We start from the raw sequence: 17,377 nt of genomic DNA on the forward strand, positions 1-17,377 counted from the left end.
CAGCACTATTTACAATAGCTAAGATCTGGAAACAACCCAAATGTCCATCAGTAGATGAATGGATTAAGAAAGCTGTGGTACATGTACACAATGGAGTACTATGCAGCTGTAAGAAAGAAAGATCTTTTATCCTTTGAGATGGCATGGAAATTAAACAAGCCAAGCAGAGAAAGAAAAATATCACATGATCTCACTTATTTGTGGAATATAATGAACTAAACAAAATGGTGAACAAAATTGATCCAGAGACATAGAGGTGGGGTACAGACTGACAAGCCTCAAAGGAGGGGGGTAAAGGAGTAAGAGAGAAACCACAGACCTTATATGCATGTATGCATGACCAATGGACATAGACAACAAAGCTGGGGATGGGGTGGGGGGGTGGGGAGAAGGGTGTCAATGGGGGAAAAAAGGAGAAACATCTGTAACAAAAACAAATTAATAAAAAAAATAGAAAAAGACAAAGACTATCCTTCATTTATATCCATAATCCTAACACAGATAATGAACATAAAAGAATTCAGTTTGTTGAATGAAGGGAGGGGATAAAAAGAACACCTGAAAACATATATTTATTTCTCTAAAAAAAAAAGGATGCCTGGTAGGCGTTGCTTAGTGGATTGAGCGTTGTTGTCCCCTGGACTGAGAGATTTTGATTCGATTCCTGGTCAGGCACATGTCACGGTTGCAGTCTCAATCCCCAGAAGGGGGCATGCAGGAGGCAGCTGATGGATGTTTCTCTCTCACATCAGTGTTTCTATCCCTCTCTCCCTTCCTCTCTCTCTATAAAATCAATTTTTAAAAAATATATTAAAGAAAAGGAAGCATTTAAAGGCTCTTCAAACAGTGTCCAATAATGTCTAACACTATTCTGAATTTTAATTTTCTCTGTGTTCATTATAGAGCTGTGTACCACACACACAGACCAACAATAAGCATGTAAAATAACACCAATGAATACCACTAATTAGGGCATTTTTATTCAGATGTTGAAACATGACTGTTGCAGAGCCATTTCAAGGTCTTTTAGGAGTGATAAGTTCAATAATGAACATTTGGATACTGGCTTCACAGACATTAGCTGTGCCCATTAAACATACCTTTGATTACTGTAATAACCTCACAAGGGAAAATTCAGAACTCAGGCTAGTAGCTGACTCCCTTCTGTGCCTGGGTGTAACCTTAGTCAATATTGTAAAATCTAGCATTTGTAAATCTTCATGTATAGACTGAAAAGTAACTATTAGCATATGTTTTTATTTAAACAAAAACTTGATTCTTAGTTATTTTTAAAAAATGTTTACCTTCTTGTATTTTTCTCCACATTACAATAATGTACATGGTCTTTGTAAACATTTGCCAAGTACATAAAGGATGAAGAAAAAATAGATTCTTATAAACTCAATATTTCTATAATGTCAAGATAAGAGATAAGAAGGCCTTTCCACACATGACAATCTATCAGAAAAAAAATAATAATTTAAAAGGTGAATAGATTTGAATATTTAAAATTTTTAAATTTCAATTGGGAAAATATATCATGACAAATATTAAGACAAATGATACATTTGGAAAAATATTACAACATATTGCCAGGCAAAGGGTCAATAAATATAGTCTTATTATAAATTGGTAAGACAAAGAGAAATATCCTACTAGAATAGGGAGATAATAGCCTGAACAAACAGTTCATTTTATAAAAGACATGAATGCCAGTAAATAAGAGGTGCTTAGCAAAAATAGTAATCTATAAAACACAAGTAAAAATAGATTGCTGATGGTGAAAACATTGCCAATAAGTCATCATATGTTATTTGTGGGACTGTAAACTAGTAAATACTCTAGAAAGCATCTGTCAATATGTGTCACAAGTTAGATATGCATACCCTTAGACACACTAGTTCCAAGTAGATCATGAGTCATGTACCTGAAAGTAAATGAAAATATATACACAAAGATGTTCACTGAAGCATTATTTACAACAGAAAATATGTTCTATGATGAGCGGTATGAAATAAAATATTGTGCATCCATATACTAGAATACTGCAGAACCAATTAAAAGAATAATATTTGCTTGTGTTTATAAACATTTCAACAGTGTATCAATAAGTGGGCAAGTTACAAAAGAATAATATGTAGTTTGATCCTAGTTGTGTAAGAATATTTGTGTGTGTGTGTGTGTGTGTGTGTTTACATAGAGAAGTGTTTATAAAGCAAATATTGGGATTGATTGTTTAGAGAACTACCTGACTTCAAATTATACTACAGAGCTATGATAATCAAAACTGCAACCCTGGCCAGTTTTGCTCAGTGGTTATAGCATCAGCCCATGAACCATAGAGTCATGGGTTTGATTCGAGTCAAGAGCATGTACCACAGTTGCAGTTCGGTCCCCGGCCCTGATTGAGGTCATGTGGACGGCAGCTAGTCAATGTGTCCCTCTCACATTGATGTTTTTCTCTCTCTCTTTCTCTCCCTCCCACTCTGTCTGAAGATAAATGGAAAAAGATCCTTGGGTGAGGATTTAAAAACAAAAAACAAAAATAAAAGAAACTCATGGTGTTGGCAGAAAAACAAGCACACAGATCAATGGAACATAATTAAGAACCCAGATGTAAAGCCACATGGATATCGGCAAATAGTCTTTGACAAAGGAGCCAGAAACACAAAATGGAGTAAAGAAAGCCTATGGTGCTGGGAAAACTGGAAAGTCACATGCAAAAGAATGAAACTAGATTAGTTTGTTCCCATGTGCAAAAATTAATTCAAAATGGATCAAAGACCTAATTATAAGATCAGAAACAATAAATTACATAGAAGAAAGCATAGGTACTAAACTTATGGAGCTTGATCATAGAGAACATTTTATGAACTTGACTCCAAAGGCAAGGGAAGTAAAGGCAAAAATAAATGAATGGAACTGTATCAAACTAAAAAGCTTCTACAGAGCAAAAGACATGACAATAAAACAAAGAGACAGCTGACCAAATGGGAAATGATATTTTCAAACAATAGCTCCTACAAAAGTTTAATGTCTAAAATATATTTAAAAAATCATAAAATTCAACACTAAACAACACAATTATAAAATGGGCAGGGGACCTGAACAGACACCTTTCCCGAAAAGACATACAAACAGCCAACAGATACATGAAAAGATGTTCAACCTCACTAGCAATTAGGGAAATGTAAATTAAAATTACAATGAGATTCCACCTCACACCTGTTAGAGTGACTATTATCAACAAGACAAGTAAAAACAAGTGTGGTAGAGGTTGTGGAAAAAAGAGAACCCCTCATTCACTGCTAGTGGGAATGTAGATTGGTACAACCACTATGGGAAGCAGTCTGGTGATTCCTCAAAAAAATTAAGAATAGTGCTACCATATGACCCAGCAATCCTTCTCCTGGGTATTTAGCCAAACAACTTGAAAACAGGTATTCAAAAAGATATATGCACCCCTATGTTCATTGCAGCATTATTCATGGTGGCCAAGACATGGAGACAACCAAAGTGTCCTGTGATAGAGGACTGGATAAAGAAGATGTGGTACATATACCCAATGGAATACTACTACTCAGCCATAAAAAAGTACTGCCATTTGCAATAACATGGATGGACCTTGAGAATATGCTAAGTGAAATAAGTCAGGTAGAAAAAGCTAAGAACCATAATTTCACTCATATGTGGGATATAAAACTCATGGACACAAACAGCAGTATGGTGGTTGCCAGAGGGAAGGGGGCAGGGGTGTGGGGTGAAGGGGGGCTAACATATGGTGATGGAAGATGATTTGACTTTGGATAGTGGGCAGACAATACAATATACAAATTGTGTAACATATAAATCCACACCTGAAACCTATATGATCCCATTAACCAATGTCAGCTCAATAAATTTAATTTAAAAACAAGAAGTGGAAAATTTGAGTTAATCCTTTACAATAGGATGATTCAATTCTCTTAATGATGAAACTGGGTAGGAGACATTACAATTCATTGTAAAACATTTCATGCATTCAATGTTGTCTTCTTAGGGTGATGTAAAACTTTTGATTTGCCAGATTCTGAAGGATTTATAAGACCCCCTAGGGAAAACTTTGGTACAGGAGAGACAAGATGACTGAGAAAAGTGGGAAGGAGGGAAAAAGGTGAAAAGAAGGTAAATGATATTTAAGAGCAAAGGTAAACACAATTGTCTAAAAATTAATTTGAGCAGGTCAGCAAGTAAATTACAAAAAATGGCTAATAATATCCTGGGGATACATACTGTTTTCAACACAATTTTTGTAAAATTAAGAGAGCCTCAGACTCCTTGACTTCCTTTTTCATCCCTGTTTGGAATTGTACCAGCAATTTCAGGGAGTGTTAAGACATGGAGATATCGTTCACCTACCTAATCCTACTGAATGGACACATTCGTATAGCTCTCAAGATTACTTTCCTTATTGCAAATTGAGGTCCTAGAGATGACAACTTTGGTCTTCGGGTAACTGTTGGGTTATTTTGATGGGTGGATAGGAAGACATTTTAGAAGACAGGAATTATCTAGACGCTACCAGTTATTTCTTATAAAATAAACATCAGGCCTCCTTCACACTTCCAATTATAAAGAGCTTTATACCCCTGTCTTACTGAAAGAATAACACATTTCGATCTTTAAGTATTGTGGAATAGAATTAACTTGTTTATCTAGAGTAATGGAAAATAAAGAGATGTAAATAAAACAAGAAGATAAATCTGAAAATTAAACAATATTTAATCTTGAAATAGTTTGAGAGTCTTCAGCAAACACATATCCACATCTATATTCAGACATTTACAGATAAATTATCCATTTATTTCAGACTCCTTCAGTTATTTGTTACAAACTGACAGGAAAATTTCTCTCCTTTAAACTCCTACACCACTTTATAATTTGAATAAGAAAAAGATAAACAGCTAAGAGTTGTTTTTAGTTTTTCATGTCATACTTAAAATAAGTTAATGACGTCAGTCACCACAAAAATACACAAATTCTTTCTGTACGTGTCACAGTTTGCAGATTCAATTGTGATCACCACACTGATGCCCTAAGGGGGGCAGGCATTACCGCCGCTTTGCGTGCAAACCAAACTGCAGCTAGGAGAAAGCAAGTTGCCTAATTTTCAAACCTGGTTAAATGCAGGAGCAAGAAACGTAAAATTTCTAAAAATGATTTGTCCTTTAGCTCTCCTTAAATTATGCTTCCTGTGGCAGAGCGAATGAAGGAAAATATAAAGTTAAAATACATGCGTTTAGAATATAGTCAGCCAAATATACACCAGCCATCTATACATAAATGTAAATACAGGGGTGGGCCAAAGTAGCTTTATAGTTGTTCACATGGAACATAATGCAGTAAGAAATAATACAAGAACCCTGTACTTTATGTACTCTTAACAATAAGCCTACTTTTGCCACCCCCTGTAGAAATATGTCTTGCTTGCCAAGTAACAAAGTAGGTAAATATATATAATGAATTGTTCTGGTGCCTGTAGGAGATTAAATTATTCAGTAGATGCTTCCATATTGTCTTTCAATTTCAAGCTGTTGATTTACTTTTCAAGCACTCACGGCGTGTTACTACTATTGTCCTCATCTAAGAGATGAAGAAACTGAGGCCTAGAAGGGTTAAGAAAACTCCATAAGGTCACATTGCTTTTAACCGGAAGAGCCCAAACTCAGAAATCAAACAGAAGGTTACCATCTCTACTGTCTCTCTCCCTGTGCCAAAACCCTTAGCATAGATGCATGGATTTTCCAGAAACTGCAAAGGGAGCTTTGTTTGTTGTGTTTGTCATTATTAAGGAATTGTTGGGTCTTCTTTTTTGGGATGGGGTTGGGGAGCTGGGTAAAAAAGATGAAGGGGTTAAGAAGTACACAATTGGTAGTTACAGAATAGTCACAGGGATTAAGGTTCAGCATAGGGAATATAGTCAATAATATTATAATAACTGTGTGTGGTACCACGTGGGTATTAGAATTATCGGAGGGATCACTTTGTAAATTATATAAATGTCTATTACCCTGCTGTACACCTGAAACTAATATAATATTGAATGTCAACTGTAGTTAAAACTTTTTACAAAGAAAAAAAAGATGTGCTTGGCTTTCACTTATGTTCGGAGGTCCCAGAGCCCCCTTGGTGCCATCTAGATGTGTCAGAGTTCCATGCAGCGAGGCAGACGCCACAACAAAATAGGAAACACAAAACAAAAGACCTCAGCCATAAATGACTCACTGGCCAGGGAAAACTGGCCTCATTACTCTTCTAAAACTTGGCCCAGCAATACTGAAATGTACCTAGATGCACTGCCCCCCTGAACGCTGAAGGGGAATGGAATGCATTTCCCTCCCTCTGTGGGGGCGGAGGGGCACAGGCCTTCTGGGTGCCTGCTGTGCGCCCAGCACGACACGCGGCCTGTGGACTCAGGCCCTGGAATGGTAATGGCTGTGCTTGTGAATGTGGCTGGCTCGGTGGCTGCGTGTGTCTGAGAAGCTAGCGGTGGGTGACCTTTGAAACATGAGTGGCAAGCTGTCTATACTTTAGAATCTTGAAGTGTGACGGATACAAACTAGATGATGAGGAGGAAGCTAACTCATGTTCCAATGACCTTATTGTTTTGTTTTGTTTTAACTGTTATGTGTTTCATGCACTTTCCTTTCAGCAGGGTCACGTGATTGTGCAAATGGTGATTAAACTTGACGGTTTCGTTTCCATTCTTTCCTAAGAAGGCAAGAGAGTGGTGCCATCAGACCATATTTTGTTCCTGTTTTAATTTCACATTTGGGTTATTTTATACTTTAATGTAATGTCTAAAATATGGAGATGACTTAAATAGATGCTGATTTATTTACATTTATGCCTCCAGCTGAACTATTTGTACTATTTTTATATAAACTTCATCAAATTGGATATGCTGTGTAACAGAGTGCTATGAAGAGGCCTTAGACTGGACAGTAAGATGTACTGGGAGTCCATTGTCTCCCCCACCCCTCCATATTATACAACTGGGCAGATTATCTCCCCAAACCTCAAAGTTCTCATTTGCAAATTGAGAAAGAAAAGCATAGATACTTCTCAGTGTTACTTTACAGATTAAATGGAGGAGAAAAATAAGAACAGTTAGGACGGTGCTTGACATGTGGTTACTGCCTAGAACGTATTGTGGTAATAGTTACTATTTTTATAAAGAACTGAGCCATAAGAAATCTAAATCTGTTTCCTGCCCTGATGAAATTTCTTCAAATATGAATCCCATAAAATACAGGAAGGTTAGTCAGTATCAGGGGAATATCACTCCCTCAGCTCTGTTGCAGACATTTTCGGAGCACCCAGGTCCCTGGCTCACCCCCAGGGGCTGCCCTTGCCGAGCTCCCATACTGTCCTAGGAATATGAATGACCCTGTCATGGACATGGTGTTGACATCCCAGGAAAACTTCACCAATGACAGATGGGAGTTGACAAACCAGTACTCTAGCTTCCAGGCTTCTTGGAGCGTTCTCAAGTATATTCTTCATACTGTCTTGGAGTGGTCCTGGTTGCATTGAGCCTCAGTTGCCCAAAGTGGTAAAGCCCTCAGTAAAACACTACTTATAGCCTGGCCGGTGTTGCTCAGTGGTTGAGTGTTGTCCCATGCACAAAGCGGTTGCCGGTTCAATTCCCGGCCAGGGCACATGCCCAGGTTGTGGTCCAGATCCCCAGGGGGGGCATGCAGGTGGCGGCCAATCGATGTTCTCTCTCATCGATGTTTCTATCTCTCTCTCCCTCTCCCTTCCTCTCTGTCTAAAATCAATAAAGAAAAAAAATTTAAAGCACTACTTATAAGCTTTCTTTCCTCCTTGTCTCACTTTTCCTACTCCCTCACTGTGCATCCTGTGATTTCCTCCAAAATAACCTACTTGCCCACAGATCTTTGACTCAGGTAGCTTCTGGAGCCTCAAGACAAACATTCTGTAAGCCATGCACGTGTATTGCAACCTAGACATCTTAGCTAATGCAAATTTTTGAAATGGGTAGCATTTGTTTAGCTCTGAAAATGTCTTCCGCTTGGACATCTCCACATCCTGGGACTAACTTAGTCGTTTCCAGAAATCCAGGCACTTAATTTCAATCCTGTCTACCGGCTTTTTCTGGGTGTCAGCCTGCCTGAATGCCCCAAGCACCCTTTTCTATTTACTCCCTTTCTATCTGGCTTTTGAAACTACATTAAACCATCCCCTGAGCTCATTCCTGGAGAGGAAAACCTCAAGCAGTTAAATGTTTAATTAACCACTAGAATGCTGTGTAGAGACTCTCCTTGAATTTCATTTATCTCTTTTCTGTGGCCAGTCTCAAGCATAACAAAATTCTTAGTTTGCCTTTACATTTCTTTATTTTTTATTTTTGTTAATCCTCACCCAAGGATATTTTTCCATTCATTTTTGTTTGTTTGTTTTTGGTACGTGCCCCTAGTGGGAACCGAACCTGGGACTCTCTGGTCCACAGGCCAATGCTCTAACTGCTGAGTAAAACCTGTCAGGGTTCCATTAATTTTTTTATAGATAGAGTGGAAGGGGAGGCAAGAGAGAGAGAGAGAGAGAGAGAGAGAGAGAGAGAAACATTGATGTGAGAGAGACACATTGATTGGCTGCCTCCCCCATGACCGCAACTGAGGCCAGGGATCGAACCTGCAACCCAGGTATGTGCCTGTGACCGGAATAGAACCCTGACCCTTCAGTCTGTGGGCTGACGCTCAAACCGCTAAGCCAAACTGTCCAGGGCTGCCTTTAGTTTAGCAGAAAACTTTTTTCCCCACTCCTTTAGCTCAATCAACCCATGCTTGGTATTTTTAGACCACTGTACTTAAACTGGAGATGCTTAGCTAGGTAAACCTAACTTTTCTTCTCCACCAATTTCTTTACTTGTACACTGGGGCACCCCATGGAATGGAGACTGACATTTCAAATTCAGTGTCACTTTTTCTCAAAGGAAAAAAAAAGTATCTTGTTATGATAGTACCACTCTGAGATATGAAGGACAGTACTCTACCAGCTCTTTTTTTCCCAGTACTTTCTTATAGTCGTGTTTCTTTCTTTTTTTTTTTAAATCCTCATCCGAGGATATTTTTCCAATTATCTTAAGATAGAGAAGGGGGGAGGGAGAGAGGAAGACAGAGAGAGAAACATCGATGTGAGAGAGAGACATCGATTGGTTGCCTCTCACATGACCCCGACCAGGGCTGGGACCAAACTGCAACTGAGGTACGTGCCCTTGACTGGAATTGAACCCGCAACTCTTTGGTCCACAAGTAGATGTTCTAACCACTGAGAAAAACCAACAGTGCCCATAGTTGTGTTTCTTTGCCCTAGTCAAACTGTTCTTTATTTACTCCCTACATCTAAAGAATTAGCTGAAGACTATTCAAGCCTCCCATCACAATCTGTCATTTACAGAAAATAAATAAAATAAAAGCATAAACAGCATCCTCCAAGTCTTCCCTTCTGTGTAGAAGACTGTTCATGGCTCCATATTTCATTGTCATAGTTGATGCAAATGCATAGTGCTTTCTCTTTAAAAATCCTGCTAGCTATGTGGGCTGCCTAAACTACTGGTATACCCCGAAGAATAAAGTGGTAGTCCTCATCACAATCATTCAAAAAAGAGAGAGAAACCTTAAAAGTGAGAGGTGTGAGGCTAAGTGTTGATTTCAAGGGAATTTGTTCATCTCTTTTATCTTTTTATTTTTTGCGAGGCAATTGTTAAATTCAAGGGCTTGATGGAAAACCATCCTGGACATAAGTTTTTATCTTTCCTTTACAACAGAATTTGAAGAAAACTATAAAAAAGTTTGCTCAGCTTTCAAAGAAGAAGTAGGTTTATCTCTGCAAAGCTGGAGCATATGAATGTCACTGAAATATAACAAGGAATCTATCTCTTTCATTTTCAGCTGTTGTACTGACTGTGGGAAGTCTTTCATATACCTGCTCCTTTATATGAAAGATGGATTAAAGTCACATCAGTATAACTGTAATTTGGATTGAGAATAATACATTAAGTGCTGGGAATAAAAGGAACCTAATATCAGCCTAAAATCTGGTAAAAATATATTTCATGGGGATGAAAGATAAGTAAGGCATATTTTCTGCACCAAAAAATGAGATTTGGATGTCTTAAAAATATCTTTTATTTTTTAGATATCGGATATGCAAAGAAAATATATTTTCTTAAAAGTCCTGTTAAGGAATAAAGGTTGAGACTGGCCTTGAACTCTTTTAGAAATTATCCTATAGCTTGTGTTGAGAAATCCATTACTCTGTAATATTTTGAATGCTGTTATAATTAACGGTAGCACAGGCTGTTAATGGAGTCCTCGCGTCCCTGTGGAAAGGAGTCTACTTTCTTCCGTGGCCTCTTACCTCCAAATGGGAATCATTACCTTGAACAACTTGACTTTCTTTGCAACAGACATGAAATAATTTAATCACAAATCCTGGTGACTGAGAGAAAGTGCGCTTAGTCAGACAGTCTGTATTTTGTAACTCTTACGGGAATAGAGATGGTCTAGGACTCACCTTTTAAAAGAGCAGTTGAGCTGTAGCTGCCAGGGTTCCTCACTGGTCTGGTTCGTTCCGGCTGTGGAGACATCTCGGAGTGTCTACGGGGAGAGCAAGTTTTGAGTGAAAGCTTAGCGAAATTTGAAATTTCAAGTCGGCCTCACCTCTTATTTTTTTCTGAGCTATATTCTTTAGTGTTCTCCAACAGAGAAATTGAACAGAGTTGTAAAAATAGCTTTTTTTCTTTGTAAAAATGTCCAGGAATTTATATCAATTGCAGGGGCCAAGAAATGTATTTAAGTGTAGTAGTAACCTGAGTAAGTAAACCCTTCCCTAAAAATGGATCAGGAGGTTCAATGAGAAACACACAGATGTGTATGAGAGAGAGAGGAGCATCAATGTGAGAGAGACACATTGACTTGCTGCCTCCCGCATGACCCCGACCAGGGCCAGTGAGCAACCACAACTGAGGTACGTGCCCTTGACCAGAATCGAACCCACGACTCATTGGTCTGCGGGTGGACGCTCCAACTGCTGAACCAAACCAGCTAGGGCAAAAGCCAATTGTTTTTTAAAATATGCATAAACAACCATAGTGGAAAATGTTTGCCGAGATGCCACAAAGTGTTGGTTATCTTCCTTATATATTCTTGGTGACTATACCTAACAATATTGTTTGAGACAGTAAGACTCCCAGAAGCGCTTTTTCAGAATTATTATCTATTCTGGCCACCTCCTCTAGGTTTTTTCACTTGCTTTGAGTTCTTACAACTCAAGTGAACTCCCTGACCCCACACCTAGTCCCTGCAGTTCTGAGAGGTGGCACTCTTGAATCGGTCAGTATTTAATCAATCAGTGGATAAAAGTGTTTGAATGGAGATGAGAACTGGGCAATAAAGTAGTATAAACTGAACAGAAAATGCTTGGGAAAGAAAAAACCAAAGAGTGAGTCATGGCTCTCATTGGCAGGAAAAAAGGGTACAAAGTTTTGAGTCCATTCAGACTCCCAAGTTTCCCATTACATATTATAGAAGTGAATACCGATGGACTCTGTAATCCATGATTTAAAAGCTGTGATTTATAACTACAAGGTTCAGGTGGTTTCTGAGAATTCTGTTTCTCTTCCGAGTATACAAAAATAATTTTTTAAGTACCGATCAAACATATTTTCTTTTCTGACCTTGCCTCGGTGGTGCTCAGACACTGCGATGCCATGAGTCATTTCACGGAGCAGCTGGTGCCACTCTGTCATGGGCCTCCACAAAAGTCCATTCTTCTTGAGCACTCTGCTTTTCATCTTTCATTAATGCTAGAATGCTAACAATGTCTGCTTGTTGCTATTATTGCTCATTTATTTAGTAAGTTTTTCACTGTATTCCTCTCCTTTTCTAGGTCATGCAAATTGATGTGTTGTGATAGCATTTGATCTTTCTAGGAGGCCTGATGTACTTGATAAGGTTTCAACTCATTAGTCAAGTTGAAGTATATTAGACACAGATGTGAAATGGGATTTCTCTGTCTTCATAACTTACCTGGAAATGTTCCTCTTCATGCAGCCAAACCAAGAAGAGAAAGTTTTATTAACTAAAGAGAGAATTAATGGCACCAAATCAAATAACTCAGCTGGAACGATTTTTTTTTCTTTCTTTCTTTTTCTTTTTCTTTTTTTAAGTTTGCTCTTTCTTTGTAGGGATGCTGTATGTAAAAACTGCAGAATGGAGATCAGAATAACCAGCCTAAGTAATCCAACCCTGTTAGCCTAGCGTTTAGCTAAATAAATGAGAATTCAAGTTAATTCCTTACTCAGAAACTGGTTGCAGATTTGCTAAGGGATTGATTTAATGCTAATTTTCTGCATGGACCCTTCATTTCCTTCAAGGCCTGTCCTATGAAAGGAACATAGACTCAGTCAAGCTGACTGCACCAGGTCTGCGTTTGAATTTGGAAGGTTTGGAAATTTCCTTTTTCCACCAGGATTGTATCTTCAAGGAGTTGTCATTTAGGATGTTCAAAAGACGGCAACCGACTCTGAAAAGATTGCAGAAGTTTTCTGCATCCAAACACCACTGTGCTTTGTTCCTCTGAGTTAGGCTTTCTAAGCATCCACATATAAAGTGATACCATACAGTACCTGTTTTTCTCTGCCTGACTTATTTCACTTAGTGCAGTGCCATGAGGACCTAAGTCTTGAGCCAGAAATTCTCTCTCCACAGCATTTTGGCACGTTACCCTCTCTGGGATTTATTAGGGGTCGAGGGACTTCAACTTATGCCATGTATTAGTAAGAATAAAAGGCAACTTTGCTTTGAAGGCATTTTAGCTCTAACTGCTTTGAAAGTATGCTACCATGTTGGAACCTCTAGTGACAGACTAACCTTTTCCAACATTTTTTATCCAGGACCCCAAATTACGTGAACTTTTGGACGTGGGAAACATCGGACGTCTGGAGCATCGCATGATAACGGTGGTGTATGGGCCTGACCTGGTCAACATCTCCTATCTGAACCTCGTGGCTTTCCAAGAAGAAGTGGCAAAGGTATGGTGGATAGGAACTTTGAAGCTGTCGCCTTGCTCTGACTTCTTATGATACTGTACTGATGCTTGTGAAAGACCTTGAGTTTCCTATTTAACATGTGTTAAAATTCCATCTAAAAATAATCCAGCTGCCCAGCAGAGGTATAATCAAACACACTTTCAAGTAGTAGCATCTATTTAGGATTATGGACATTTTTTAAATTGGGAATGAGGCATTTGATATAATCAATTTGCAAAATAAAATATAGGTAAAACCAGATTTCCTTTTACCTAAATGTCTTATCCCAATTCATTTCCTCTCTCACTTCAGGCCACTCCCTACCCCATTTCCTGTCCAACAGCCTCCTTGAGGGCAGACATCTTGGTACATTTACAATTTTTTTTTTTACCCTGTGCAGCAACTAGCCCATGACCATGCACATAGTAGCTGCTCAATTAATATGAGAAAGACTGAAAAAATAAAAATTGTAATAATAAAGAATATTTGTTCAGCTATGGCCTAGAAAGAGGAATTGGACATTACCTCTCCATTAACAAGCTGCTAACCTATTAAAATAGTAAACCTGCCCCTGGCCAGTTTGGCTCAGAGGTTAGAGTGTCAGACCGCGGACCCATGAGACCCGGGTTTGATTCTGACCAAGGGCACGTACCTCGGTTGAGGTTCATCCCTGGCCCTGGTTGGGGTTTCAAGGGAGGCAACCAGTGGATGTGTCTCTCTCACATCAATGTTTCTCTCTCCCTCCCTCCCTCCCTCCTAATCTGTCTAAAGATAAATGGAAAAATGTCCTTGGATGAGGATAAAAGAAAAGTAAGCCTTTCAGATGCACACAGAAATAACCAGAATACTGGCAAGATATATCAAACAAGAAGCTGAGAACTTTTGAGACTCTTGGACTCAAGTTGTACTTTCTCTAAAAATGTCTAATTGCCATTAAAAGAGCATTGATAGGAACACATTGAAAGAAGAGATTTCTTTCTTTTTTTTAAATCCTCACCCAAGGGTACATTTTTTTCCCATTTATCATCAGATAAATAGAGTGGGAGAGAGAGAGAAATATTGATGTGAGAGAGACATATCAATTGGTTGCCTCCCACATGGCTCTGACCATGGCCAAGGACTAAACTGCAACCAAGGTACGTGCCCTTGACCGGAATCGAACTCGCAACTCTTTGGTCCATGGGCTGATGCTGTAACCACTGAGCAAAACTGGCCAAGGCAAAAGAAGATATTTCTTTATCCATGTTTATAGGACACTGGTGAGGATCCTTGCCCTTCAGACAATTTCCTGCAAGAGTTAAGAATATGAATCTAAGAATACTTGGAAGTCTGAGTATCATGTCTCTGCCCTCATTGAGCTTCTCACATCATGGTTCACAACCCCAGGGCCATGCGAGGCCAGTGCCCTGGCAGTTGTCTGGGCTCTGAGCCACAGCAGGTGCACTGACTTGACCTCTGATTCTTTAGTGATTATGCCAAAGGATCATTCCAACATTTACATAACATCAACCGCAAGTCTTATAATGGAATGAATAACATGCCAACCTGTTTTAATACTGTGAGGTCTTTTGAAACTGCTCGCCAAGACTGTTACAAACCGAATCTATTTTCTCTCTTTAAGAACCAAGTTACCCATTTGCTCTATCTTATAACTTATGCTTAGAGAGAGTTTAGTTCAATGAAACAGTGTCTGGGTGACAGCATTTCCATGCCTTGTACTAACTCTTACTCTGGTATCCTGGTAGTCAGGTATTGAGTTATATATACTTCATTTCTCTGTATATGTGTGGGTGGATGAATATAGATAAATACTAAGTATTTGAAACATAGTTTTAAAATACCTTTCCCCAAATGCAACCATATTTCATTTTTAAAATGATCAATTAATGAATTCTCTCTCAATGGAAAACCTTCAGTAAGTGACAGAGAGGCTCTTACTAAGAGTGAAAATATAATTTATATCACAAACCAATCTGCATAGCTTATATTACATTAAACCTTTATGCAGTTATGTTTAAAACATATTCAATTTCCTTCTCTCTGTGGGTTCCTACCCACTAATTTTCTTTAGGGGTTTTGCTTTCTGAGCCCTGTAATATTCCCCATCAGGACTGCATCTATAGACATTTTTTTAGTAGCTATGTAATGTTCCTAGTACAATCAATGAAGCTACAGAGTATGTTTTGCCTTCCCTGGCTGTGATATTCTATAGGGTACTTTCCTCCACTGAAATTGCTCAGCCAGAAGGTTAAGATATGCAAACACCATTTTATTCTGAAAACATATTTTCCATCCTTTTAATTCTCAGTATTGTCTCGTAACATCACACCTTTAATCTCCAGGGCCAATGTACATGATGTCTTGTGTTGTGTCAGCAGCAAAGGAGACAGCTTCTCTCATTATGTAGAATGCCAGACAGAAACCTGAGCTTTTCTGAAAGTCACATGTCTCCAGAAGAACTTGTTTATAAAGGGATTCTGGCTCATTAACTCATTCAACACACATTTGTTGCATTCCTTCTCTGTGTCAGGCATAATTCCCGAGGTAGGGATATAACATTCTAGAATACGTCCAGGAAACACTCTGGAGGAAATACACAGATAAACACACAGAAGCAAATGTCGCATAGGTCAGCTGGAGATCTGTGTGAGAGCGTGAAGCAGGAGTGGGGGGAGAGGGCGGGAAAAGGCTCCGCGAAGGCAAAAATCTCAGGGAAATGGCTCAATTGCAGCACTTTCATAGATGAATGAGAAATCTTCTCGGATCAATTAAAATGTTTAAATCAGAACCAGGACTTGAAAATATTATTCCTAAACATAGTATTTCAAGTTTTGAATGCTTTCTTTCTTATATAAATCCCTTGAAATTAAATTTTTATGTATTCTTTAAGACAAGTGACTCCTTTAAAGATGGACTTGGGGAGAAAAACGGTGTCTTCCCATCTTTCCCTTCGTAGCTGGACTACAAACATGACATCTCTTGCAATTAGACAACAGTTATACTTCTGGTAACACAGCATGATATCCCAGCCCCTCTGTACCCTAAGGATCAGCTTTTCTTGCTCCCTTGGGGCACCTCCTGTAATAAACCTGAGAAATAAGTGGTTTTGTTCACATCTGCCCTCTGAGTCAGAGAGGAGAAGAGAGTGATCACCTGGGTTAAATACTGTCAGTCGGTTAAGTAAGATGAAGACCAAGAGATAACCACTGGATTTAATGATGATAGAGGTCACTGGCCACTTTGATTAGAGCAACTTCAGTGGAGTGCTGGGATCAAAAGCCTGTTGGAGGGAGCTGAGGAGCATATTGGCAGAAACAAATTAAGAAACCAAACGTGAGTGCTCGTTTTAAAAAATATATTTTTATTGATTTTTAGAGAGAGGGGAAGGGAGAGGGAGAAAGAGAAACATCGATGTGAGAGTGAGGTATGGGGATCGAGCCTGCCACCTGGCATGTGCCCTGACGGGGAATCGAACCGGCGACCTCTTGGTGCACGGGACAGTGCCCAACCAGTTACACCAGAGAGGGCAGCAATTTTCCTTTGGAGAATTTTTTTAGGAAACTAAAGCAAACAATTTAAAAGACTGCTGGAATGGGAAGTGAGGTTAAGAAATAGTTCATAAGGTAGAAGAAAAAATGATAGACATTTATGCCTGTTGTAATGATCTTGTACAGGGAAAACAACGTGATGATGTGGGAGAGCATGAGAATTGCTGGAACATGCCCCTGAATAGGTGAGGACAGTAGGATCTATACCTTGGGGGCCAAGTCTGGAGTACCACTTCTTTTTATAAATAAAGTTTTATTGGAACACCACAACACTTATTTATTTACATATTGTCTGTGGCTGCTGTCACTAGACAAAGTTGAGAAGTTATTACATAGACCATATGACCCATAAAGCCTAAAATGTTAACTGTACTGCCCTTAATAAAAGAAAAAATGTATTAACCCTGTCATAGTTCACAAGCAGAGGGGCTGGGCTCAGACAGGAGCAAGGACATTTCTTCTGTAAGAGGAGAGAATGTGGAGTTCATCAGCAGAGATGCCTATAAGTGATATATATGATGGAGGGAGTTATACAAGTTTTCTAATTGCCTCTATTTTCTCAGTGACAAAGGAGACAGAGTCAGTAAGTCGCTGAGAGTAAGAAATCTGAATTCTCAAGCCTTTTTCAGCACCAGTTGGTAAATTTCTTCAAAGATCTGTCTGGTTTGGCTCAGCGGTTAGAGCATTGGCCCATGGACCAAAGAGTTTCAGGTTTGATTCTGGTTAAGGGCACATA

At 38.9% G+C, this 17,377-nt stretch overlaps 1 protein-coding gene across 1 annotated transcript in view; it reads left to right on the top strand.

Annotated features, from left to right (window-relative positions):
• PLCB1 (phospholipase C beta 1) overlaps positions 1 to 17,377 on the top strand; it is a 699,430-nt gene that overhangs the window by 446,155 nt on the left and 235,898 nt on the right. The window contains exon 6 of the mRNA XM_036244472.1: positions 12,959 to 13,096. Within this exon, the coding sequence (XP_036100365.1) occupies positions 12,959 to 13,096 (138 nt within the window). The remainder of the gene's footprint in view (positions 1 to 12,958; positions 13,097 to 17,377) is intronic.

This window comes from Molossus molossus, unplaced genomic scaffold (assembly GCF_014108415.1).
Source record: "Molossus molossus isolate mMolMol1 unplaced genomic scaffold, mMolMol1.p scaffold_m16_p_6, whole genome shotgun sequence".
NCBI classification, from domain to species: domain Eukaryota; kingdom Metazoa; phylum Chordata; class Mammalia; order Chiroptera; family Molossidae; genus Molossus; species Molossus molossus.